Source organism: Apis florea, unplaced genomic scaffold, assembly GCF_048593485.1.
Source record: "Apis florea isolate Af1SG1 unplaced genomic scaffold, ASM4859348v1 contig_2272_pilon, whole genome shotgun sequence".
Classification (NCBI taxonomy): domain Eukaryota; kingdom Metazoa; phylum Arthropoda; class Insecta; order Hymenoptera; family Apidae; genus Apis; species Apis florea.
In genome coordinates this window covers 6,522,582-6,549,914 of record NW_028256549.1, presented here as the reverse complement: position 1 = coordinate 6,549,914, position 27,333 = coordinate 6,522,582, and the positions used below count along the sequence as shown (strand labels likewise).

The 27,333-nt window shown below is 20.4% G+C and overlaps 3 protein-coding genes across 8 annotated transcripts; 2 read left to right on the top strand and 1 right to left on the bottom strand.

Moving 5' to 3' along the window:
* Positions 1-2,446: 2,446 nt before the first annotated feature.
* On the bottom strand, positions 2,447-13,588 carry bbc (choline/ethanolaminephosphotransferase 1 bbc). 6 transcript variants are annotated; one of them, XM_003695899.4, is made up of 11 exons: positions 13,170-13,588; positions 12,620-12,767; positions 12,308-12,430; positions 12,119-12,222; positions 11,278-11,412; positions 10,046-10,180; positions 9,143-9,274; positions 7,687-7,845; positions 7,458-7,583; positions 7,234-7,372; positions 2,447-3,746 (listed from the first exon to the last, which is right to left on the bottom strand). In XM_003695899.4, the coding sequence occupies exons 1-11, from the start codon at positions 13,404-13,406 to the stop codon at positions 3,667-3,669; spliced, it is 1,518 nt and encodes a 505-aa protein (XP_003695947.1). In that variant the 5' UTR covers positions 13,407-13,588; the 3' UTR covers positions 2,447-3,666. The 6 variants fall into 6 exon arrangements, with proteins under 6 accessions (XP_003695947.1, XP_012345129.1, XP_012345131.1 ...); XM_012489675.3 differs by lacking the exon at positions 9,143-9,274; XM_012489677.3 differs by lacking the exon at positions 11,278-11,412.
* A 140-nt stretch (positions 13,589-13,728) lies between these two features.
* mRpL21 (mitochondrial ribosomal protein L21) lies at positions 13,729-15,251 on the top strand. The gene is made up of 4 exons (XM_012489684.3): positions 13,729-14,050; positions 14,441-14,569; positions 14,689-15,009; positions 15,084-15,251. Exons 1-4 carry the CDS (start codon positions 13,951-13,953, stop codon positions 15,182-15,184), a joined length of 651 nt encoding a protein of 216 aa, XP_012345138.3. The 5' UTR covers positions 13,729-13,950; the 3' UTR covers positions 15,185-15,251.
* A 312-nt stretch (positions 15,252-15,563) lies between these two features.
* Positions 15,564-25,600, top strand: LOC100867368 (CD9 antigen). The gene is made up of 4 exons (XM_003695900.4): positions 15,564-16,069; positions 22,142-22,453; positions 22,926-23,198; positions 23,632-25,600. Exons 1-4 carry the CDS (start codon positions 16,004-16,006, stop codon positions 23,782-23,784), a joined length of 804 nt encoding a protein of 267 aa, XP_003695948.2. The 5' UTR covers positions 15,564-16,003; the 3' UTR covers positions 23,785-25,600.
* Positions 25,601-27,333: the final 1,733 nt, after the last annotated feature.

Here is a 27,333-nt window from a genome sequence, read left to right as displayed (position 1 = left end):
ACATGATTAAGATCTACGTAAGCAGTGTCACCGACTGCATAATACGATGTTAACACCTTCTGAACGACTATCCTGAACACTTGGCTCAAGAAACTATTTACAATTCTCGGGAATAGATGGCCTCATTGCATAGACATATTCCATTACCAGTTGGATCAATAACGCTGACAAGCTTAGCTGGAAGTTCAGGAATGTGGAGGTGGAAGAAGAACAGGGACGTAACCACGCTTGAAAGATTCGAGAGCTCTTATAATTAAATTGATTAAATAATAATCAAATAATAAATCAAATAAATCAAATAATAATCATTGTATCTTGATTAAATTTAATAAAAATTATAATTTGAAGAATTATATAATAAAATAATCTATTTAATTTTCAATTCAATACACCTCATGTAAATATATATAGGATTGAAAATGAAATAATATATATATAATATATATATAATATATATAATAATATATATGTATATAATATATTTGATATAAATTGAAGAAATTGTCATTTTCATTTTTTGTTTTGATATTAGATTTTTGCGAAAATTATTTTGATGTGATATTAAAAGCGAAAGTGATATTGAAATTTGTCTTATAAGTATTAATAGTAATATATAATTTGTATTATAACATTGTATTAAAGATAATAATAATAATAGTAATAATAAAAATATTATTTATTATTAATATTTAATTTCTAAAAAAGAATGTATATTAATGATTGAAAAAATCTTTTATATATAAATTATCAACAAGAATGATATTAATTCATAAGAAATTTAAAATCGTACCGAATACAAACAATGATCGCTCGAGTGTCGCCGAGCGCTGACTGATTCGTGCCCGACTTTAACCGCGCATTTATATCCTTCTTAGTTTATAATGTATGCGCACGCGTACATTAATAATATACCGCAGTAATATATCATTTAACATATTTTATAAAAAGAATTATGTTACAAATTTAATTCTTTTGCAAAAAAATATTAATTCTTTGAATTTATAACACATTAATTTTATTAATTTTAGTAATTAATTTTCTTTTTTTATCATGCTAAGTAAATTAACATATATTCTAATTAAATATTTATTTGGAATATATAATAATAAATTCTAATAATAAATTAATAAAATAACATAAACATAAACACAAAGATTTTCTTCTTTCTTTTAGGTATTGATAAAGTTATATTAATTAATAATATTTCGATTTAAGAGAATTTATCTATCTTTAATATTCTAACCAATAAACAAAAGGAAACTCCATCAAATCAAATTGAAAATCATATGATCTCATTATAACTTGATTTTAAAATTGATTTAAAATCCTTAGAGAAGGAACATATTCCTGTAACGTAAAATATTAAGACAAGAGCGTAGCCCAAGCAAACAAGAATAGGGAGTGATGCTATAGCTTGATCACAAATTTTGAAGTCCTGAATTTAATGAAAAATAAAAAAAAAAGAGAATATAAACTACTAAAATTAAGAAAAATATTTACGTAATGCTTTTTCATTGATTATAAATTTCATTGTAATGAAAAATTTTTATTCTTTCTCTACTTTACTGACATATTGACACATAAATAATATACATCTAAGGATCAAGAGACACGTTATGCGCTGCTGATCAATATCACACTACGTAATGTTACTTAACGTGTTATATAGGGTATCCTGTAAAATAATATTATTAATCATTGTGATTTAACCATAAAAATAAATAAAATAAATGAAATAAAAATAAATTTATTTTATGTATGTATATAATGTATATAATGTATATGTGTATATGCAGAAGAAAATTAAAATTCCTTATTGATTTTAACAACACAAAAGATTATGTAAGAAAATATTTTTTTTTAGAAAAAATTTTTATTTCATCATAGTAAATGAAGAATTTTTTTTATCGTTAAAATATTATAATGATGAAAATATATAATTTCTTTTATAAAAAATTCATTTGATCTAAAAATCTCAAATATAAGAAAAAAAATTTCGCAATAATTATTTTTTTGAAATTATATATCGATATTCTCAGAAGAAAGACTTAATTAAAAAAAAATAGAAAAATTTAATGATTAAAATGATAAATATTGAATACCTTCAAAAATTGTTCTTTTTTCTTTAAATTATTATATAAAATATTAAATTATTAAATGGGAAATATATTTTCTAATAAATACTTAATTATAATATTGTAAATTATAAATAAAAAATTAATAAAATAACATATATAATTATATCTTTGTAAAAAATTCTTTTTTTTAAACTTAACATAAAATATGATAGACGACCGAATTCCCAGAAAATAGTGATTATTCCTGACCCAATTTTCAAGGATTGAACCAGTTTTTAATCGTTATTCGAATTTGTTCCATTTTGAGAAAATATTCTAAACAATCAAAAAATTTATGTAATTTTAAAATTTACTAACGAACAAAAAAGTAACAAAATGATAATAAAAGTTTTATTTGATTGCATAAATTACATGGTTCGTACTTTATAACATAGAATCTCTCATACCTATATATATATTTAAAACATAAGATTTTTCATAAAATTTACTATAATCAATGTTATAACTTTAAATTACATTAAATTAAATTAAATTAAATTAAAAAAATTGAATCTCAAGAAAAAAATGTAACTAATTGTTTTTCAATACAAAATTATTTCTACTATTCTCTTTATTTATATTTCCTATCGTTTGTGATTTTTTAAACTTTATTCAAATAATTGAACTATTATCAAAGATAAGAAATAATACAAATTCTGTTAAAAACTAAAGATCGTCGTAAAACCGACAAAAATTAACAAGTATTCGCTTTGTATTATGCTAGAACTAATACATAACTATTCAATATTAATTTTGACAATATTAAAAAATATTAATCTTCAATCTCTTGAAGAAGTTAAATCATCTTTTTTACATATATTATATATTATATATATATATATATATTTATTCTATATATATATTTCTCTTCAATTTCTTCCATTCTATATTTTTTTTGTCCTTTAAAAAACCATTCTATTTTCATTCCTTTATAAAATAAAAATCTCTAAATGTTTTCAGTAATATATATGTGTATGTATGTATATATATATAAGTCTTATCTTACAATTCGCAGTGTTTCTAATTGTAATACGAGTAATTATGAGTCTTTCGTTGTATAATTACCGGTAACGAAATTGTACTTCATAGTGTCCCTTTATGGAACTGTTACGGGATCTTATCTTACTTTCGATCGTCGAAAATATTTCAATTGACCAATCTCATATAACGCAAAATACATATATATCGATAGAATTAAAACTCTTTTTTTTTTTTAATTTTCTTCTATTTCGCTGCCAAAATTTCGACGCAAAACTCTTTTTTAAACATCTTTTTCTATTTCGCTATTATACAAATAAACTTTTTCATTGTATCACATCGTTTATGATCTTTCTCCTAACCAAATTCAATATCTTTACAAAAAATTAAATCACAGAAATTACATATGTTTTTACTTTAATGATATATCTCTATTACGATCTTCATCGTAGATAAGGTTGTATTTGTTTTTTGATTGAGAAAAAGAATCATAAAAGTTACAAAAAAAGAGTTTTGCGCAATCCTGTTCTGCGATATAATTTATTTACGCTAACGAATATTTTTTCAACCGTCATATATCGAGAGTAGTATCAGATCCATGATGATGATAATCCTCGTCTAATAGAGGCTCTTGTTCCACCATCGTTCGAACTGTGAACAAAACTATTCATGCATACAAAAAAATAAAAACATTAACGAACGGTATGTGCGAATATCTTGTTAGAATATGAATTTTAATAATTCTATTATATATTCATTTATTATGAAATATTATTTATCATAAAAACAATTTAAACAAATTTTTTTTAATATTTAGTGCATTTGATTTGTATAATTAGAAATATGATTATACGATTAAAGGTAAAAAAAAAATAGATATCAAATTTCTAAAAGTATTATTATGTCATTCGCACATACTTGAATAATATATTATGATATATATAATTCTATTTAACATCAGAGAAATATTTATGTAATTTATGCCCATTTATGTAACAGATCACGCATTATTATTAATACTAATCAAAAGTTGGCAATTAACAATTATAATATTTATAAAAAAAAATTATTATAATCATTTTATATTTTCAATAAGATGCATTAAAATTATATAGTTGCCAAATTCTTCTTTCCATTTGACATTGTTTTGTATCAATCAACGACCGTATCCAAAAATCTTTTTTTGATTTTTTTTGTACGTTTTATGATAAAAATAATTTGTACATGTTGAAATATATTAGAAACATAATTTTTAAATATAACATATCAAACATATTTGTTAGAACTAAAATATAGGCACAATCATGCAAAATGCTATCTTTACATGTCATTAATTCTTTACTTGCTTTATTGCGTACCTCATAATATTTATATTTATTTCGTATTATTTTGAATATTCGATAAATTATTTATTAAATAGAAAGAAAATAAAGTTAAAAATCAAATAAAAAAGAAATTATATTATAAATAAAAAATTTAAAAAATATCAATTCTTCGAATATTTAATATTAAATTATATAAAAATATTTTATAGAATAATTTATTTTGGCTTATTATAGTTTATAGTCAACAATTTACATAAAAAGAAAATATTTTCATATTATTTATAAAATAATATATAAATTGAAACGAATATTCGATAATAAAAAAAACAAATTTTGCAATTATTGATTGAAGTAAATGAAATTTAATAATAATGAATGATAAAATAAAAGAATTAACTTATAGAAAAATTCTATAAACATGCCAAACATTCCACAATCGAATATGAATTATTCATGCAAACTATTATAATACCATTACAAAATTATAAGTTCAGATAGTACTAAATTTAGATATTGTTACAATTCCATTATTACATATAAAGAATTTTGTAAGAAACAATACAACAAAAAAATTTAAAGTCATACTGAATAAAAAAACATGCAGATTAATATTAAAGCTTATAAAGGTACATTAGAAAGCAAGATCTAGAATTTATCTTAAAAAAAATCACCTTCGCAATCCATTTTGAAAGGATTACCATGGATTAAATCTGAAGATAGGAAAGTGGGACACTCCAAATGTTTTGATCATTATATCAAGCTTTTTTCAATGAAAATGTACAAATAAAAGATAGCATGATAAAAAGATTATTTATCGAAATAGTATATTATACTTTATGAACAAAAATCAAGATACGGTACATTTGATTATTAGATACATTATTTATTTTATTAGCCAATATTGAGAAAATCTCATAGAATATTGTCATTCAATAAAAATTTAAAGATCTTTCAGAAAGATTTTTATAATTAAAATATTGTATAATGTTTAAATTAAATATTATTTGCTAATTTCTTTGCACAATTCTTTTTTTATGCACAATGATTCTATTTTATTAATAATCATATTTTTGAAGAAACTATTTCTTGTACAGTTTCAAATGAAATATATGTATATTTTAATGTTTAATGTCATTGTTTAATGTCAAAACATCATTAAAAATTTAAGATCTCTTTTTAAATAACATACTCTAAATCAAAAAAGCTTTTAAATGACGCTACAATACGAATTATATTATAAATTATGCATACATAACGTACGTACAATATAAAATTTACTTTCCATGAGTTAAGAATTACAATATATTACAAATCTATATATATAATATATTCTATTTCATTAAAAATCGATATTAGCAAAGAAATAATCATTAGTGAATAACTTTTACGATTAATATTAAATTAATATGCTATTTTTTGCAAAAAAAATTTTATAATACCCATTTTACTAAATTGATTTAAGAATATTTTTTTCATATAAAATTATTATTCAGTTGCTTTATGGCTTATTGGAAATATTTTATACAAATGAAATCAGAAACGCATATTAAGATTTAAATTGAAAATAAATCATTATAAATTAAAAATATACTTATCAATTTATATAAGACGAAAACAATATATATTCTCTATGTTATGCACTTTCGCTGACATAATTCTTTATCCAGTACAAATAAAAATAAAAAATATGTATGTTATATTTAAAAAAAAAATAGTTGTAATTTATTGGCTAATAATGTTTTTTTGAATTTTTTGTAATTTCTCAATTATATAAAATTGAAATTAAAAAAAAAAAATAAGAAAAATCATAATCATTTCATGAATCAACTCAAATGAACTATCTTTGGTAAATTACTTATGGATTTGTTATAATTGACTATAGAAATATCGGAAATATTCATATTATATATATAATTACGTATACATATGTTACATGTAAACTAAAATTATAAGTTCTAACAAAATAATCATGTTTTCTCTAATCTTAATCGAACTGTTATAATATTCTATGAGATCATGACATATAATGTTGCATCCAAAAAATAACTTTAGTATCACTAAACACAACCTTTAGAAAACGATTATTGTATTTTTTTTTTTTTCATTTGAAATTGTGCAAAAACTAATATCTTTTGCCAAATTTGCCAAAAAGTCATTAAAAGTTCATCAAAAATTTAAAACGAAGTCATTTGTAATTTTAGCATAACCAAATATGAATTTCATACAATTATTAACAAATGAAAATTGAATAAATCATTCGCATTCATTGATTTAATTAAATTACTATAAAACTTATAAAAATGATATAACGTTACTTAAAGTTTATATCATGTCTTTTAACTATTTTTCTTTGATAATAATTATATATCACTTCTTATATTTAAATTATATTATTTTATGTATCTCGTTATTTTATCGATTTTAATCGTAACTTTGATCACTAGGTACACAATATTTTTTTCGTCGATAACAAATTGCAATCGACGGTAAGCAGTGAATGATTTTTAACCAACATGTTGGTGAGATTTTTCATTTATATTCAATACTAATCATATACGGCAATAAATAATTACTGTGATAATAAATGAACTGTACTATTCGTATTTTCTATATATATATATATATATATATATATATATATATAACATATACATATACATATACATACAATAATATAACAAAATTTATCAAATTCCTATATTTTATATTAATTTTTCTTTATACAAAAAATGAATTGTACAGCACATTCATTATCACAAGTAAATCCTAGTGATGTTTCTTTTGCAATCTATTACGTTGGGACCTATTAGTACCATTTTTCTCAGCTGTATTAGAAACCAGGCTCATTCGATGATCTCCTAATGGTATCCTAAATAGTTTGATCTTCATATAATCACAAATTTCAAGACAAATTTGAGAACTATATCGGAGTAAATCTAAAGTAACCCAAATCTAAAAACAAAAATAAATATAAAACATATAAATATGATATTTAAAAAAAATTCAATAAAATATATTCAAATATTAAAAAACTTACAAAACATAACCATAGAACATAATATTCTTTGATAAAGAAATTGAAATATTGATTCAAGAATAGCATTGCTGGTCCAATTAGTGAACTATCTAAATATTCCATTTCATTTTTTGTCATATGTGCAACCTGTAATAATGAATAACAATACCATAAAATATTAAACATAACATAAAACAATTAATAAACAAATAAAACAATCGGTAATAAAAAGTTAATATAATATACATACCACTAATCGATTGGTAACTTTAGCTGCAACCATTCCAAATGCAAGTATGTACAATGCAGGATGATTTTCATACACATGTTCAGCACTTTTTCTATAAATTATAAAAGCTGGTACTACCACAAAACTAAATGGAATAATTGGAGATAAAACTGATGTTCCCTGAAACGGAATAAATATTATAAAGATAATAATAATTACACAAAAAAAATATTCAAATTAATAATATATTTACAAATAAAATATCTAAAATTTAATATTTAAGCATCTATTTATAAATATAATTATAAATAAAGAATTGTAAATATAAATATTTGATAAATTAATAAGAAAATTATATAAATTTAAAAAAGACAAATTTTATTATTTAATAACAGAATACGTAATTTAATATTTTATACACAAAAAATAGTTACTTTACAAAAATTAATTTCTTCTATTTTATATGCAAGAAATAGTTATAATAAAATAAAATAATAATTACTAAAAATTATATATACAATATACTATATATATATTTATATATATACATTTATATATAACTATATATACAATATACATTTCATTGAAATTTTATATTTTTATCATTATTAGAAAGCTATAAATCATTAAAATTACCAGCTTAAACATTTTTATCCCATATATTTGCATATAAAATGCAAATCTTTAAAGAAATCTCTAAAAAAAGCATCTATTTACAATAATATAAAATTATATTAAAAATTTATAAAAATTAGAAAAAGTAACTTAATTTAATAATATAATATATTCTAAGCATGTTATAATACATAGTAAAAAATTAGTTGCAATAAAAGTAATTAAGCATTACTAACTAAAATTACTGTATTAATTTTATAAAATAATATATATATACTTTTATTAATAGTGCATGCAGATTTATATATAAAGTAAGAGTGCATAGAAATTGATGAATAGGAATATAAACTGGAAGATATGTATGATATTCTAATATATATTCTTATATATTTATTATATATATTTAGGAAAAGGTGTTAACCAAAGTGAAAACAAAAATACAGTAAACAGTTCTGTGTGATGCTCTTGCAAAATTTAGACCCATACAAATAATTTAATGAATAACATTAAACATTTTTTCTATATTATAATTAATTATATACAATTCTATAATTAGAATTGATTCGTTTTTAATTTAAACAAGATAATACAAAATATTTTTAACATTATTAATTATTTTTCTGAATATTACTGATATATATAATATATATATTATTTATAAATATATATAATGTATAATAAATTATGTATAAATAAATATAATAATATATATTTATTTTATATCAATATATCATAAAATACATAAAATACCAAATTCTGTGTATTATTTAAAAAGTAAATTGTTTTTTATAACATGGGCCTAAATCAAAGGAAAATGCAAAGTGCACTACACGATGATTTTATTACTTTTGAACTGACTTACTGCGACGGTGGAGCCATTTTTTCCGACACCACCGGCAAGAATGACGGAAATGCTGCTTTGTGCAAGTAAAATAGCGATGCCCACAGCAGCCCATAATGGAAACACCTTGACCTCTGTGCCAGTATATGGCAACTATGCAACCGATACGAAAAACCTTTCTATTAGTAATTTTTAAATATTTTTAATTTCTATTTCATCATATATTGGTGAAAAGAACTTCTTGCTCTTGAAACAATTTCAAATCTTCAAAATATATTTAAATAATTTGCATTATCTCGCAAAAATAAGTCAATTAAAATCAATCAATTAGAAAATCTGGAGTTTTCTAATTTCATATCAAACTTACTTATAAATAATTTAATTTAAAAATTCAAATAAATTCATTTTATATTTTTTACAAATAAAATCTTTAAATTGATTTTTTTTTTACTAATTTTTGTATAAATTAATTTGTTTGAATTTTACTTTATTTTTAAAAATTATATTATTATTGTATAAGACTGACAATTATTTGTACTGAAAATATTTCAGGAATAAATAATTAATATCCTAAAAAAATATAGTTATAAGCATTTAAATAAAATGAAAGATAAAATAAGAAAAATTATATTTTAGAATAATATTAGAATATAAGCCATATTTTTTCATAATATATCATACAAATATCTTATATTATGATAAAATAATGTGCATATAGATTATAAAGTAAAATTTAGTAATGCAGAAATTATCTTTTAACATGAATAATAATAACTGAATAGTTTAGATAGGCAAGCAAAATAAAAGAAGAAAGATCACTATACTATAGTGATGTAGATATATATAAAAATTTACATATATATATATGTAAAATATATATATATATATATATATAACTGACGAGTTTGAATTTTTAAAACTTACTGCAATCGTGGAACCATTCTTTCCAATCCCACCAGATTCAAAGACTTTACAGAATTCAAGGAATACATGAATGTAGCCTGCATAAAATAACACTGCTACGTAGTTACTGATTGTGCCTACACCAAGCACTGGTATCTAAACAAATGTACAAAATCTCGCTCGTTATAAATATTGTAGAAATGCAATTAAAATTTATCCTATATTTATTCTATATTTTATATTTTTTAAATTACTTGTAATTTTTCAACATGAAATAGTTCCATTAGTGGCTCAGTATATATAATACAAAATGGTAGAATAGTAAATTAAATTATTAGGCACGAGGGAGCCGCAAAATATAAATAACAAGTTCCTCATTTCTTCATAAATTTTTAAATTCATATAAATGTTTATATTATAATAATACAATTTGTGATTAAGATGAAAAATTGTATTTTGAATCAATGGATTATGATTATGATAAATTTTATGATAAAGTGTAATTTTTATATGAAAATATTTGCTTACTGTTTGAAGTTAATGCAAATTTTTTAATGTTAGTTTTACTTTATTTTAAAAAATATTAAGATATTATTAAAATATTATGTTATGATAATAAATATATATATTTACATCACATTTCATATTTTTTTGATAGAAATTGTTTCAAAAGCACAATTTAAAATATTAAATATAAATTGAATTAGATAGAGCTTTTAATAAATACAACAAAACAATTCTTAAAATATAATTTTTAGTATGATATATTCTAATAATATTTTTTATTATACTATAAACCATAATTTGAGAAACATTTGAAATCAAAGAGATTATATAATTTAAAATAAAACAAATATCAAAAATAACAAAATTACAACGAAGAAATAATCATTGTCTCAATTGCATTTTTGTTATTCTTAATTTTTTATTTATTTTGCACCATAGAATTTCTTTGATTTCTCTCATACTACAAATTTTGGTTTACTGTATATATTTTTTATGAGAATACAACAAACTGTAAGTACAAATACAAATTATGATACATTTATGATGAATAAGGATGTAATGCAGGAAAATAAAAAAGAAATGGAATAAATGAAAGGGCATAAGTGAGTAATGAGTAAGAAATTTAGAAATAAAATGCATGTTACAATAAGTTTCATAGCAAAAAAGATAATTTCAGCACTGCTCCTCATGCCATGCTGCTCCCATTTCCACATTTCTAAAAACAAAAGTCTAATTGACTAACTTACAGCCACAGTCGAACCATTCTTGCCCACTCCTCCGGTGAAAATCACCGAAAAGATGGAATATAAGTTTGCCACTGCACAAATTACTGTCATAACTCCTATTAAATATTTAAACATAAAACCATCTATGTATGGTATCTGTAAGAAATAATCTCGTTAGACTCATGCAGAAATATTTTCAAATTTTTTATAAACATGAGTCTTGAGATAAAAAATGACAAATTTACCAAAAACTTTAATTTTTATTTATATAACCAATAGTTAAATTGAAGAATAATTAGTTAACATTCTAATTATAACAATTTATTCCTATATTATTTATCTTTAATTTATAAATTGATGGAATAGATGAAACATAAACAAATGATATAACATATATACAAAATTATGATATAGGTAACAATAAAAATTGGACAACATTTGATGAAGGTTCAAATGGAAAATCATGATATAAATAAATATAAAAAATTAAATTTATGTTCTTAATATCCTATAAAAATTCATAATATTTTATAATTATAACTCTATTATTAAATTTTAAAAGTAAGTTAATATCATTAGATAAATTTAATATTAAAAAAGTTCAATTTATTTAAAAAACTGAAAATAAAAATAAAAATAAGACAAATCAAATATTTTATGGTAATCAATTATTTAATTAAAATTTGCAAAATTGTATGTTTCAATTTTATCAATAATAAATAAATTAATCAAACATTCTACAAGTATAATATATTATTAATTATAAAGTTATAATATATATATATTATATATATCTTATATATATCTTATTGATTGATATAAAATAGCTTAAAATTAAGAATATTATTAAAATAGATACAACCTCCATCATCCATATTTTGGGTCCAAAAATTGCAGAAATGAGATGAATTATTATAATGGTAAATTGTGCTTCTGTAACATCTATTTTGCCAAATCTTAAAGAACCTAATTAGAAATAATTATATTATAATATAAACAATTTTGAAAATTATTCTTATTAATATTTATGAATAAGAAAAAAATTTTTTACCTGAAACATATGTTTGCCAATGAGCACAATAAAAAAGTGTCATAGCACAAAAGCATTGAAAAAACATCCATGTTGGATAATATCCTAATTGCACTGCTATACATGCTGATAAAGCAATAAAAACTAAAAAAATAAAAATGTTATTTTTTTATTTATAATATAACAAATTTAAAATTACAGTATATTGTAAATTATAAAATATATTTTATGTTTAAATATTTAATAAAAAAAATGTACAATATATATCTTTTATTATATTTTTAATATGGATTTTCAACAAAAATTAAAAACTCAAAAAGTTATTTAACATACCAGTTGATATGGAATCACATCCATGATCAAATAATTCACCTAATGGTGTTGAAGTTCCTGTTCTTCTGGCTTGTTTGCCATCTATGGCATCCAAACTTTGATAAATAAACAAACCAAGTGCACATAAAAAACATGCCCATCTAGGTGCCTAAGATAACATTAATTACATTTTTTTAAATAAATTATTTATTTTATAATATGTTATAAAAAATATATATATATAATTTTAAAATAAATAAATATATGTATATATATATATATATATTATAACTATAAATATTTATGGAATTAATAGAATTGCAGTAATATATATAATTCAAACATTCATATTATATATAAAATTTGCTTTTAATTAATTTTTAATAATTTTATATTTTATTACGATAATTGCATATATTTATTTTTTGTTTGTATTTATTCTATCCTCTCTCTTCCTTTCAATAAATAAATAATAATGAATAAGTATATATTAGCTTTTTAAAGTTCACAAAAATTTCTTATATTTTCACACGGAAAAAGATTCAAGAATAATAGGTTATGTAAACGATACCTCAGTTTTAGCATCAGGACTGTAATACACAAGAACCAAAGTAGTTGCAATGTTGACGATTAGACCTACGATAGTGATTAAATTGGGTGCAAGCCAAAGTGGTACTTTACTAACAAGCCAGTCCCACCAGGGTTGAAGAAATCCATCCAAAAGACTGCTTGTCGTACAACTATATTTGTGTTCACTAAGACGTTTCAATTGCCCAGGCGATAGAAGTTTTTCCTTATAAAACTGCATAATTCGACGTGGCCGAATTACTAAAAATACTAAGAATAATTATAATAATTCAAATTCAATCATTGATTCTACACAATACAATGGCTAAACATAACAAGTAACTATTCGCGAACATATACCGACATCTCTTTACATACTGATTTGAACCGGAACTACAAGCGAAGTCTACAAAATACTACGATTCTTCCGTATGTGCAATTAGTTTTTAGATATTGATTATTACATTGATAATATATATTACATTAAAAAATAAATATCATTAGAAAAAAATCATAAATAAAAATATTTATATAATATTAAATAACGATGATTTTTTAATATATTTTATTTTCGAATATGAATATATTGAAATTCGTTATTTAAAAATTTCGCGCGAATCCTTACAATTATTCCTTCATATTTTCTGATAAAAAAAATCATTTTTATTCTTTTCTAATATATTTATTTTCTGGTTTCATAAAATATACCTATAATTATAAATATGGATCTCTTAAATTTTTCATTCTTAAATTATCAAACAAAACAAATATGTAGATAATAAATCATGGCGACACTATCTACTTTTACAGGATTATTTAATTTTGTTACAAATACCTGTATCAAAAGAATTTTTCCGACTTTAACGTATAAAAAATACTATCCAGGTTTGTTAATATTTTATATAGAAATAATATAAAATTCATTTATTTATTTACATCAAATTTTAAGTTATAACCTCACTTTTATTTCATAAAATTTAAAAGAAATTGTTAATATTTATTTTTAAATAAATTATATCATAATTAATACTTTAACTATTTTTTCTGTTAATTATTTATATATGGATTTTTATCGTAAAATATGATTATTTTTAATATTTATATATTTATATATTTTATTTATTTTATTACTATTGTAAAATTTATTTATTATTATAATTATTAATAATTAATGTCAAATTATTAAATTAATATAACATAATTTTTTATTAATTTTTAAGAGTAAATAGAAATAAATAAATATAAAATATATAAATAACGAATTATTTATTATAGTATCAAAATTATGGGAAATAAGAGTAGCTGGATATCGTACTCGATATAAGTTACCTTGGTTCAATTCACCATCAAATTATCAAGAAGAAATTCCTGAACATGATGAAAAAAAAGAAAAAATAGCAATTGGTAATTATATGGAATAATATATGTATGATATAATATTTTTCATTAATTATTATTTATTCTTATATTATCCATGTAATTATATTATTCATGTAATTTTAATATTTTCTTTTTATTTTTAGATGTAATCAATGAAATTAACAAACAAATAACTACTAAATCGACTGGTCGCTTATTTGCAGTCATACATATACTAGGAAAACAATTTAAAGTCACAGAAAGTGATATTATAGCTATTGAAGGTAATTGGCCACCTCAACCAGGAGATGAAATAAAATTGGAAAAAGTATTATTAGTTGGCAGTAAAGATTTCACTCTCATTGGAAGACCTGTTTTGAACAGGGAATTGGTATCTGTTGATGCAATTGTAATACAAAAAACTTTGTCTCATACAATAACAAATTTCAAAATGAAAAAAAGGAAACAATATAGAAGATTAAATTGTAAGATTAATATTATTTTATAATATAACAAAAATATTTTACAATTCCATCTAATATATTTGTTTATTTTACAGTTTATAGAATACACAGAACAATGCTAAGAATAACTTCTATAAATATTAATGGAGATATTGACAAAAAGAAAGAAGTTGAAGGTTTAGATAAAATATATTAATTAATAAATAATATAATGTAAAATGTCACATCATTCAAATATATTTTTTAATCATTAATAATAAAAATTTGTTATTGTAAATTTAAATATATTTAAATTATTAGATTAAATATAATAGAAATAAAAAATATATATATAAAAAACATTAAATGCTATTAACATTAACTGCTATTAAAAGATACAAAATGCTATTAAATACATTGTATTAAAACAGTAAAATTAAAATAAAAAAGAATAAAATCCCAAAAAGAAATAAAGTACCAAAAAAGATATAAAAACATGTTTGAATATATAATTTCATGATGTTTCGCGCATGCGTAATATTATTGAGAAAACAGAGTGGGGGTTATATGTGAGCGAATGAGCGTTAGGGAAAAACAGTATATTAGAATGAGTTGAATAGTAGGGATCATATGTGAATAGGAGAAAGAAATAACAATACAAAACACAAACAAGAGAGATAGAATATTCGAATGACGTCATAAGCTGCAGTTTCAAGAAGGTTTAAACGAGAGTGGCAGTCTTATTCTTTACACTCGCATATTCGCGATAAAAATTAATGCCGATAGTTTGTATTCGTATTCACAATCTCATGACATTTGCTTATAAATCTCTGCATAGAATGAATCGGTGTTTTTCTTTTAATAATATACGAGAACGGTATTAAGTAATTCATAATAACATATAAAAAGAAACTCTCCCTCATCCGTGTATTAGCGTCCAACGAATGTAAACGATTTCCATTGAGCTGAGAATTCGTGTTTTCCATTAAACTATCAAAATAACCTGAGTGTTGTGTATTATATATAATTGAAGAAAATGGTGCTTTCAGAATGTTATGGATTTGTTAAATATTCATTAGTCTGCATAAATTTTATATTTTGGGTAAGTGTTCATAATTATATATCAGAAATTTTAATAATTATAGCTGAACAATTGTTTATGATTTATTGATATAATTGATTATTTTTTCTTTATGCTATAAACTAATAAATTCATAGAATCATTCAATATATGAAATTTTTATATTTAATTTGGTTTTTAAAATTTAATTAACTTAATAAAAAAATAAGATCAATAAATAAATACTACAATACTAATATTTAGTAATGTTATATTTATAATAATTTGATTGATCAAAATTATTACATATCATTTAATAATAAAGAATAATATAATTTGCGCATATTGACTGTTAAGTAGATGTACAATGTAATAATGTGACTATTACTTGATGAATAAACTTAAAAAATTTGTATATGTTCATTTTTATAATTTAATTTTTTAATAAAAAGAGAAAAATTTGAATAAAACTTAAAATTTAATATAATATATATAATATATAAATAATACATTAAATATCATATATAAATATTATAAAAAATTATGGATAATTTAAATAATTTCTCATTTAATTTAATAATATTTAATTAACAGTATAATATTTAACATAAAAAAAATAAAAATTTCATTTTATTTATTGTCGAAATAAAAATAAGAAAGAGAGATAAAGAATAAAAAATAATAAGAGATAAAACTAAATAATTTTTGTATCAATAAATTTATTTAATTCACTCTTTACAGTTGTTAACCCGGTGACCTGTAATTTATTTCAAATCGCGAATTTATTTCGAAGATAATAAGAATAAGATAACTGAGTTTGTACTATAATCGATTGAATTAAAATAATATTATCTAAAAATTATTACAATAATTGCAATAAGGTAATTCATTTATGCAATTTTCTTTATAAAAAAATTAATATTAAACTTAAAATTATCAATTTGAACAAATTGCACAATACTTTTTTTATATTTTGTATAATATATATAATGTATAATTGTATAATATAATAATTTTATTATAAATTTTTTTTTACATGACAAAATTTCTTTTTATAAATTTAAAAATATCTTGAAATAAGATCTTTTGCATAGAACAAAGAATCGGATGTTTTTTTATTTAATAAATAATTTTATATAAATTTTTTTATTTACAAAAATGAAATATCTTTTGTATATAATATCGATAAAAAATCTAAAATATGAATTGCAACAAATGTAAAATGGGATAACAGAATAATAAATTTTAGAAATTTTTTCTTACTTTGCTATTTTACAATCTAATAATATAACTCTCACAATACTGCATCGATTATAACTAAATGCATAAGATTCTTTTTCTTACAAAAATACAATTTTTAAAAATTTTTATATTCTAGAAAAATAAATTGTTTAAAATTTGTAATGTTTTATAACCATTTTCTTTTTTTTTTGTACAATATATTGATCGAAAATTAATTAGCATATTAGAAAAATCTACTAATAATAATAAATTTTAATGATTAATGATTATTTTTTCATTAAATCTATAATAACATTTCGAATGATGATCAATAGCTGTAAAATGTTTTTTTGTAATTAAAGTAATAATTTTTGAACTATCAAAATTCCTTTAATATATAAATAATAAATACTGTAATTTTCCTACGTAGAATATGAGTTAATTTAGGAAACAGCTAAATTAATTTCATCTGAATGATGTGTATATTACATTGATTACTTTTTGTTCTAAATTTCACCGATTCATATAATCGACTTATCGATTTTGGTTTTATCTAACGAAAAATCAATTAAATTGTAAAATGATTACATAAAGTCAATAAAAATACATACTTATTGATATCATTTCAATTATCATAAATATTGAAAATATTGATCTTATCAAAGAAGAAAATCTACTAACGCGTATGAATCATGTTTAATTTATAATATTCTAAATTCGCATCATTTTTAGAAATTGCGTTGTAAAAATTAGAAGTGAAAAAAAATGACTCAAATTTGTTCAAGTTATTAAACTACAATCGTGAACATTGATCGAAACTATTATATATCAACATTTGTCAGATATTAACAATAGTGCTTATGTCAGCATCGAGACAAACATCGCATCTAGTTTGAAAATGTTCAACGAGGAATAAGTGCGTTTAAATATAGATTTCCAGTCAGAGAACGAATATGTTCTTCCTACGAGTTTGCATCCTACACTACGACCCAGTTTCTTCTCTTGTAATTCCCATCTCTTGTAATTATTCATCATATCAATGCGCACACTCGTTTTTCATGATGAGTTGCATCTTGCATCTTGAAATTGATTGAAAATCAAACATGACAAAAAAATTATTTCATAAAAATAATATATGCATTTTTAAAGAAATATGTGTAAATATTTTAATTATGGTTATTTGAAACATTATATGAATCTCATTAACCAACAATGTTGAACTTGGCATATTTGGCATCGAATAAAGGTGCCAAATACTTTTGAAGAAAAGATATGATATATGTAACTACATATATTTCAATTCTGAATTTTCGAAAACTTAGTTTAATAAATTTAAAAAATGATATTTAATTAATTTTCTACTATTATTTTCAATTAATTTTTTATATTAAATATTTGCAAAAAAATTAATAGATGTTTTATATAAAAAAAATTGATGATGAAAATTCAATTATTTATTTTTATCGTTAAGAAATGAAATCATAGAACCGAAAGAAAATCTGACAATTTAACATGTATATTTAAATTGTCTATATTATTCTGATACTAAATGTGTGTACTGTACTGTAAGTGTACTGTAAGTGATACTAAATCTATATATAATGAGAAATGTTTATACAAGTATTAACAAATTTTTTTCTATAAAATCAAATAAGTTTAGGTATTATTTAAATGTGTCTTTTTCAAATTGATTAATTCGTTACATAATTTGCTACATAATTTTATCTTTTAATTCGATATTATCAAAAAGAATATAAAACATTAAAATACGAATTAAATAGGAATGTAGATGTTAATAAAATTAAATAATTATTTGTGCAATATACAAATTTATTATATATTTTATATATTTTTTATATATAAATATTTTTTAAATATTATATATATATTATTTAATTATATATATATAAGTTATGATAATTAATTAAATATAATTATTTTTGAATATATAATGTAAATTCGTTTGAAAAAAAAATATCAAATCATTTTAAATAATTTTAGTTATGTTTAATTCATCAATCCTATGAATTTATAATATAATATTTATTATATTTTTAATAGATTCAATTTTTCATTAATAAAGTCAATGCTTAAAAAAAAAATATAATGCATCGAATAATAAAATTTACAAATGAAATAAAAGGAAATGTATTCGTTTCATAAAAAAGCAACTTTAAAAAAAAATTAGACATTGAACATAAATATTCTTAGTACATTTTGATAAATTACATTTTCAACATTTTATTTTATATTAATATATTTAAAAACATTTTTCTTTGTCTAGTAAAAGTTTTACTTCTTTTGTTTAGTTTTATTTATAGTATATATTATGAATATATACATAGTATATATTAGTATACATAATGTAATATTAAATATTCGATCGCAACAACTTAATTATATTTTTAGAGCCTTTTGTTTCAATATATATTCAGTTAAATATGACCTATCTTGGAATTGATATTATGCTATGTCTGGTTTCTGATAGTATTGGCAAAAAATCTACTTGTTTAAAGCAATCCTCTTTTCAATTCTTGCATCTGTTTCTTACATCACATTCGCAACCCGAATGATTCGAGACACATCGAAAATATAGTCCTCTGTTTAAACGGCACGCCTTCAGCGTGATTACACATTGAATGAAAGTCACGAGTATGTTTCGCTGCTTTAACTTATTGAACCTTCAATCTTGATGTTTATTCCTTTCCATACACATTATATTTAAATATAATATGATTTATAGCTTATTTTATTTAGAGATTTATAAAAAAACCAAGTCAGAAAACTCTATATATGACAAAACATAACTTAGTTATGCTAATAAACATATGTAATTTATTATGTAGGAGATGTATCTAATATATATATTATACAATAATAATTGTATAATATATCTTTTACATTTATATATTTTTTTTATATGAATGATGTAATTATTTGCTTAGTATTTAATAATATTTCAGTATTCTTTATGTTTTATAACAGTTTTATAATAGTAACTTTATAATAATAATTTAGTATATATGATTAACAAGAGAACAAAATTGCATCATTTCATTTATAATTTTTTTCAGTTGATTTATTGTACTGATTTTTATTTTTAAATATTATAATTATAAAAAAAATCTAAGAATTTATTTAATTATAATATAATAAATTTAATACAATAAATATATTTTTTGTTATTATTTCTTTTGTGTAAATGGTCTTACAATAATTTTATAATTAAATATAAATATTCTATAATAAATAAAAATTCTATAAATATAATAATGCATTAATATATTAATAGTATATATTAATATAATATATTAATAAATTATAAGAAATTTTTGCATGTTTTACAGAATAATTATTATTAATGCAATTAAATATTATTTGCAAAATAGCAAAGAGCAAGAGCAAAATAGCAAAAATTTTAATTTTTTTATTTTAAAATCTGATAAATATATAAAAGTATAATTAAAATATTTTGAGTTAAAAAAATTCTTAGGATAAATATACGGTTCTCTTTGCAAAAAAGAGGAAATAAGAAGAATTAAGCGTTCTAATATGGAAACGTACACATCTGGTAGATAGTTTATTGAAAAGAACCCATCCTTTTCTGGTTCATTTGTTTTGCAAGAATACTTCATTATTTATCAATATAGTGCATTGTGAACAGTACTTAAACCAGAATACATACTCGTTTTCTGCTTTCTCTGTTTCAATAGAGCCAAGAAGGTCATATTTTTATAAGCGAAGTAGTGTGTTTTATCTTCATACATATAATAAATTGTTTGCATATATAGTATTATTTTTTCAAGAATATGATTCATTAGAATTCATATAAATATTAATAAATATACTGTATAGAATTAATTTAAAAATACAATATTTATAAAATATTTATAAAATTGAAAAAATTTTTATTTTCTATATTTTTATTTTTATTTTAAGAAATTTTTTTTTATTTTATTAAAATTATTAATAAATTTTAAGATTAGGTTTTTTTATAATGTACAATGTTTTATTTTTGTTTATTTTCCAATAGTTTTTGTATTTTAATTTTTAAATAAGAAAAGTGCAATAATTATTTAAAAAGAGTTATTTAAGAATGTAAAACTTCTATTTACTATTCTCTTTAAAACATGTATTGTAATTTCCTGTTTCCTTTTGAGAGAGCCAGACAACGGTATCCCATCATGAAAAGGGCCTCAGTGAATTTTGAAATACTACCGTTAAAAAAACGTTATCATTATCTATAGTAATATTTTTCTTGGCAAGTTTATCAAGTAAATTTACTATTCTATTCTATATACTAATCTAAATTTTTATTAATTTTTCTACAACAAATTGATAATTTTAAACAATTATTTGAAAATTATTTGAAAATTATTTCGAATCTTTTATTTATTGTTTTTTTGTTTATGAATTTGTATTTTAAATATTATAATATAGATAAATTTTTAATTTAAAATTCTAATTGTTTCAATTGTTTTGACTTCCAATTTATTTCTTTTTTTAGAAACTAAATAAATAAATCATTGGTAAAAAATATTGTTTAATTAATGACAATTTCTTATTTTCATTATATTACATTTTATGAAATTTAAAGTTAATAAAAAAAAACTAATTATTTTTTATAAATAACTTTAATTTTTTTAAATTAAATATTTTTTGTAAAAAATGATTCAGTCAATTGACTGATTAAAAAAAATATTAAAAAAAAAATAAATTTAACTTATATATGTTATGCACTTACAAAAAAATGAATTTTATCAAATTATATCCTTATCGAAACTATTTAATTTCGAAATTATTTCAACTTTCAATTCATTTTTTTATATAGAGAAGAATATTATTAAATAGAATGATATTTTTCAATTATTAACAAAATAAATTAATTTTCAGGCTGTAGGTCTAGCAGCAGTAGGTCTTGCAGTATGGATGTTAACAGGACAAATGTTTCTATTGTCCTTGGCCGAGGAACAGCATAACCTCAATGCCGGTCTTTATATCTTGCTCTCAGCAGGAATCCTAATGTTAATAGTTGCCTTTCTCGGTTGTTGCGGTGCTTTCCGTGGATCCCAGTGCATGCTGGTCGCTTTCTTCAGCTGCCTGCTAGTGGTAATCGTTGCACAAATCGCGGCTGGAGCATGGTTGTATACCAATAGCAATCGTCTCGAAGAACTGGTTAAATCTTCTGTAATAAATACTGTTAAGGTATTAGCCAATTATTTGATTTTATTATAAAGTAAATTTGTACCACTATTCATTAAAAAGAATTTATAATTAGTTTGGACTCCTCGTCCTATTCGTGCTGAACATCAATATCCATTCGTCTCAAAATTGCTTGGTTGAATATCTATAATTATTCTATTCATCATATTGTATTAGACTCTCATTGATGCGTTCAAATGTTCCTTTTTTCGTTTTTTGTTCATTTTATTTTATTTACTATAATATAATAATATTATATAATATATAATATAATAATATTGAAATTAAACATATTACAAGTCATCAGTATTCTAATTATTAGAAGATTAAAAATTTTATATATTTTATAAAATTTCATAAATTTTTTAAAAAGTTTTCTAAATTAATTTATAGTTTATTGTTATTTATCAAGATTTTAAAATTTTATATATATATAATTATTATAAACAGACGATTAATTTATTTTTCATTTTAGAACAAATATGGCGAGGACAGTGCTCACACAGAGACTGTGGATGCTTTTCAATCAGATCTAGGATGTTGTGGAGCTATAGGTCCAGCGGATTGGACAGGTAGTAAATATGCAACCAGCGATTCTTCATTTCCTGTCAGTTTTACCGTTTCCGGAGACGCGAATAACATGTACAAAGTACCCGAGTCCTGTTGCAAAAAAAAAAACAGCGCTGATTGCAAAGCAGGCCAAAATATTAAAGTGGCTAGTGTGGTTAGTTCGGCAATTTACAACGAGGTAATATCTTTTTTTATATCTTATATCGAATTTCACAATAATTTAAAATTAGTTTCAGAAAATTGATTACTTTAAACTTTGAATGTTTTTTAAAATGTTAATGTAGATTTATATATATGTATAAAATAATTAATGTAATATTATTTAAAAAATTTAATTTTCATCTTATAAAAAATATTTTTGAAATGTTTATTGTTCATTCACAATTAATTATTTAATAATTAATTCATTCTCAACAAATTACTATTTTTTATATAATCATTTTTATATAATAATCATTTTTATCACATTGCATATAAGATTTTTCTAATTCTAATTCTATGAAGTAAATTATTGTGATTCATTGGAATCATGATTGGTTGAACATGCCTAATGCACCAATCATTTTGAAAGCATGATCCTGATTGAATTTCATAAATTTTTTTTCTTTCAGGGCTGCATAGATAAATTGATGGATGCATTAAACAGCCAGAAGAATATCGTGATAGGAGTCACAGCTGCTATAGCTATTCTAGAATTACTTGGTTTGATATTCTCTTTGGTGTTGTGCTGCGCAATTGATTCTTCCGATAGATATAAAGCTTGAATATAATAAGTTAATATTATAATATAATAAGTAATATTATTAGATATAATTTTTCGTCACATATTATTGTGTCACAATTTTCTAATTGATATATTTGATCTCTGTGCCAATTTGACTAGGTTTCTTATATCTATTTATAGAATCCAACTGGAATAAGTAAAGAACTAAAATTTCAATTTCACAAATAGGATTCTGTTTTGATATTTAAATAGAATCTCATTAACAATGTTCTAATTACGATTTCAGTATTGAGTGTTTATATTTAATTCACAAGATTTTTAGACATTGTATTATTACTATCCTGCTCAGGGACGAAAACGACAGATTTTTTATCTATATATTTAATATGTTCGTGATTTTTTTTGAACATACATACAGGGTGATATTATAAGTTAGCAACCATTTCACTGTTATATTCGCTAGTTATAAAGATTCACCCTATATATTTGTACTCTTCATGAAACACAAATTTACTTTCATAATTACAATAATGAATTACAATAATGAATTCAAAAAGGAAACAATCAGTTTGATATCAAAGATGTATACAATTAATGTATATAATTTAATATTTGTTTTCTTACTGCCAAATGCTCTTTTCGTCTGTAAAATTTTTTCTATGCTAAATGAGCATTTAATATATTATAAAGTACCTATGATTTATATTTTGTTAGGCCAAAGTAGCAAACCAAACTGATGTTAATATACTAATAAAACAAAAAACGAAAAAGAGAAATAAAGAGAGAGAAAAAGATGATTGATTGATGATTTTACATAAACTATAAACATGATAATTCTTTTTTGCAATATGCAAAAAAAAAAAAAGAATTCCTTTGTACAGTTATAAATTCTCTCTCTTTATTCTCTAAATTGTCGTAATATAACTTTATTCTTCTTATATAGTTATAAACTATTTCCAATATAGCACAAAATAACTTTGCGATAACTTTTTTTTTTGTTATTTAATATATATTTTTGGAAACATTTTTTAAATCTTCTTTAATTCATTTTCATGAAAAGAATAAAATCTGACCAACTTAATTTTTTATCACTTATTATATTGAAATAATAATAAAAAACAAATATTTTATTGAAAAAAATTTTAAAAATATATATAAAAAACAAGAATATAATATTTGATTATTTTTACTATTTAAATATTGTTTCATTTAATGCATAATTTGCAAAAAAGTTGAAAATTTTCACAAATAATATGAAAAACAATGTTGTTTAGTCAAACTTATGAAAAATTATTTCAAAATTATTTATTTATTGCTAATATAATTACAATATATATATATTATAATATAAAAACTGCTCTAAAAAAATCAATTTGATGATTAATATTAATGTCCAAATGAGATTATATTATTGTAAGAATGCTTACTTATTAAGTGGTTTTATCTTTTGTAGTGTTATAGTTTATCCATGTTATCTTTAAAATAAAAAGAAAGTGATAATTTTTTAAAAGAGAGAAAAAAAGAGGACATAGCTAAACAGAAACAACTAATTTTATAAAAATTAGCTTGTTATTATAAAAATTCTATTTTATCAGTGTTCAGTGTTTTCTGAACACAGTATTTTTTTAAAAAAAAATTTTAATGAATGAAATTAATAAATAAATTGATGAAATAAACAGTGAATCAATCAGAAATATAAATATATTATTATATAAATTATAAATGCAAAATTTCGTAATGTATTAAAATCGTTACTATTGATACATATGCGATAAACTAATTGTATACATATATGTATTAAAAATAATACCTTAAAAAAAATTAACAATCATATAAAAATTTAAATGTTTTAAAAAGTGTTTCAATATAACAAATAAGAGTTACTTTTGGAAAAGTTGTGTCTTAATAATAGTGATTTATATTTGATGATGAATATTTTAGTGGATAATGTATAATAATATACAAATAAAATAAATATTTAACTATTTCACTAATATTCATCGTCAAATGAATTAGTAAATTAAAATAAAAAAAATTTGCACATTTATTCTGGTGATGAGTATCATGGTACAAAATAAGATTGTGAAAATATTAAAATTTTTTTTTTTATATGTTGAACAAATCAAAACATAAAGATCATAGTGTCTAGTCTATAAAAATTGAATTTCTAATTTATCAAATTTATTTATTTTTTTTTTTTAATTAACACGTTGTTTATTACATTTATGATGAATTAATAAATCAATAAATATCAAAAAATGATATTTAATAAAATGAAATATAATTATTCATTTTAAAAAAATGAAAATATAAATTTATTAGAATAAAAAATTAGTAAACAATGTGTTAATTGATTATTTTATTTTTACATTATTTTTTGCTATTTTTCTTTCTCTTTTTTATATATAAAAAGTTATTAACCAGAAATTCTTAAACTAATATAAAGTTATTTATAATTTAATTTTTTTAAATTTTTAAATTTAAATTTTAAATTTCTTTGTGATTGTAATATTTAAGAAACTCTGGTTAAATTGATAAATAATCGTATATATATATATATGTATATATGTATATATATATATATATATATATATATATATATATATATATATATATATATACACATACATACACACATATATACACATATCCGATGTTATGCTATATCCGATATATAGAATTAAGAATATGAAAACGCTTACATTAAATATAAAAGAAAAATGATTGCCCAATAAGCAACTCAAAAGATGGAGTTTCTATTATTATAAATTACAATAGTTTTATAATTTCACGCACATGTACAATTATCTTTTATATGACTTTATAAATCATAAATTTTTTTATTATATTATTTTTTTCAAAATAATTGTTATTTATTTATAATTGTAATATTTTTGAAAACAATATATAACAATGATATAACATTAATCTCATAAATTCAAATCCAAAAATATTTCATATTATATCATTCATTATTTGTTATAATAATTTTGAAATTTAGAATTTTAATTATATTTTATTCTAGGATGAAATAACAAAAATTAGAATTAATGATTGTGATTGCTATTGTATGTATATCATCATTGTTTTGTATATGTGTGTTAATTATTACAAATTTCATTGGTTTTTGCTTGCATGATTTTTCTTATAAAAATAAAAAAAATATATATGAGCAATAGATACGATTTTACATAAAAAAATATACAAAAAAAAAAGAAAAAATATATTTGGAAACTATAAACCTATTTAAAGATTTAAATTTATTAAATATATTGATGTTATAATATATTTAAAAAAATTTTCACATTTAATATTAAACAAAAAGAAAAAAAATTATATTCATAAAACACATGAAAGATAATCATTTGTATAATATTCTTGATTTTGATATTAATATACTCTTACATAAACATATACAATTATCTTTTATATATACATATATATACGTATTTTTTTATTGATTTTTGAGCGAAATATTTTCATTGTCACTCATTTTATCATTTATTTTTTCTAAGATATGTTTATATATTATCTATTATATGTTTTCTTGAAAAAAAAAAATACAAATATCTCATATTAATATAATTCT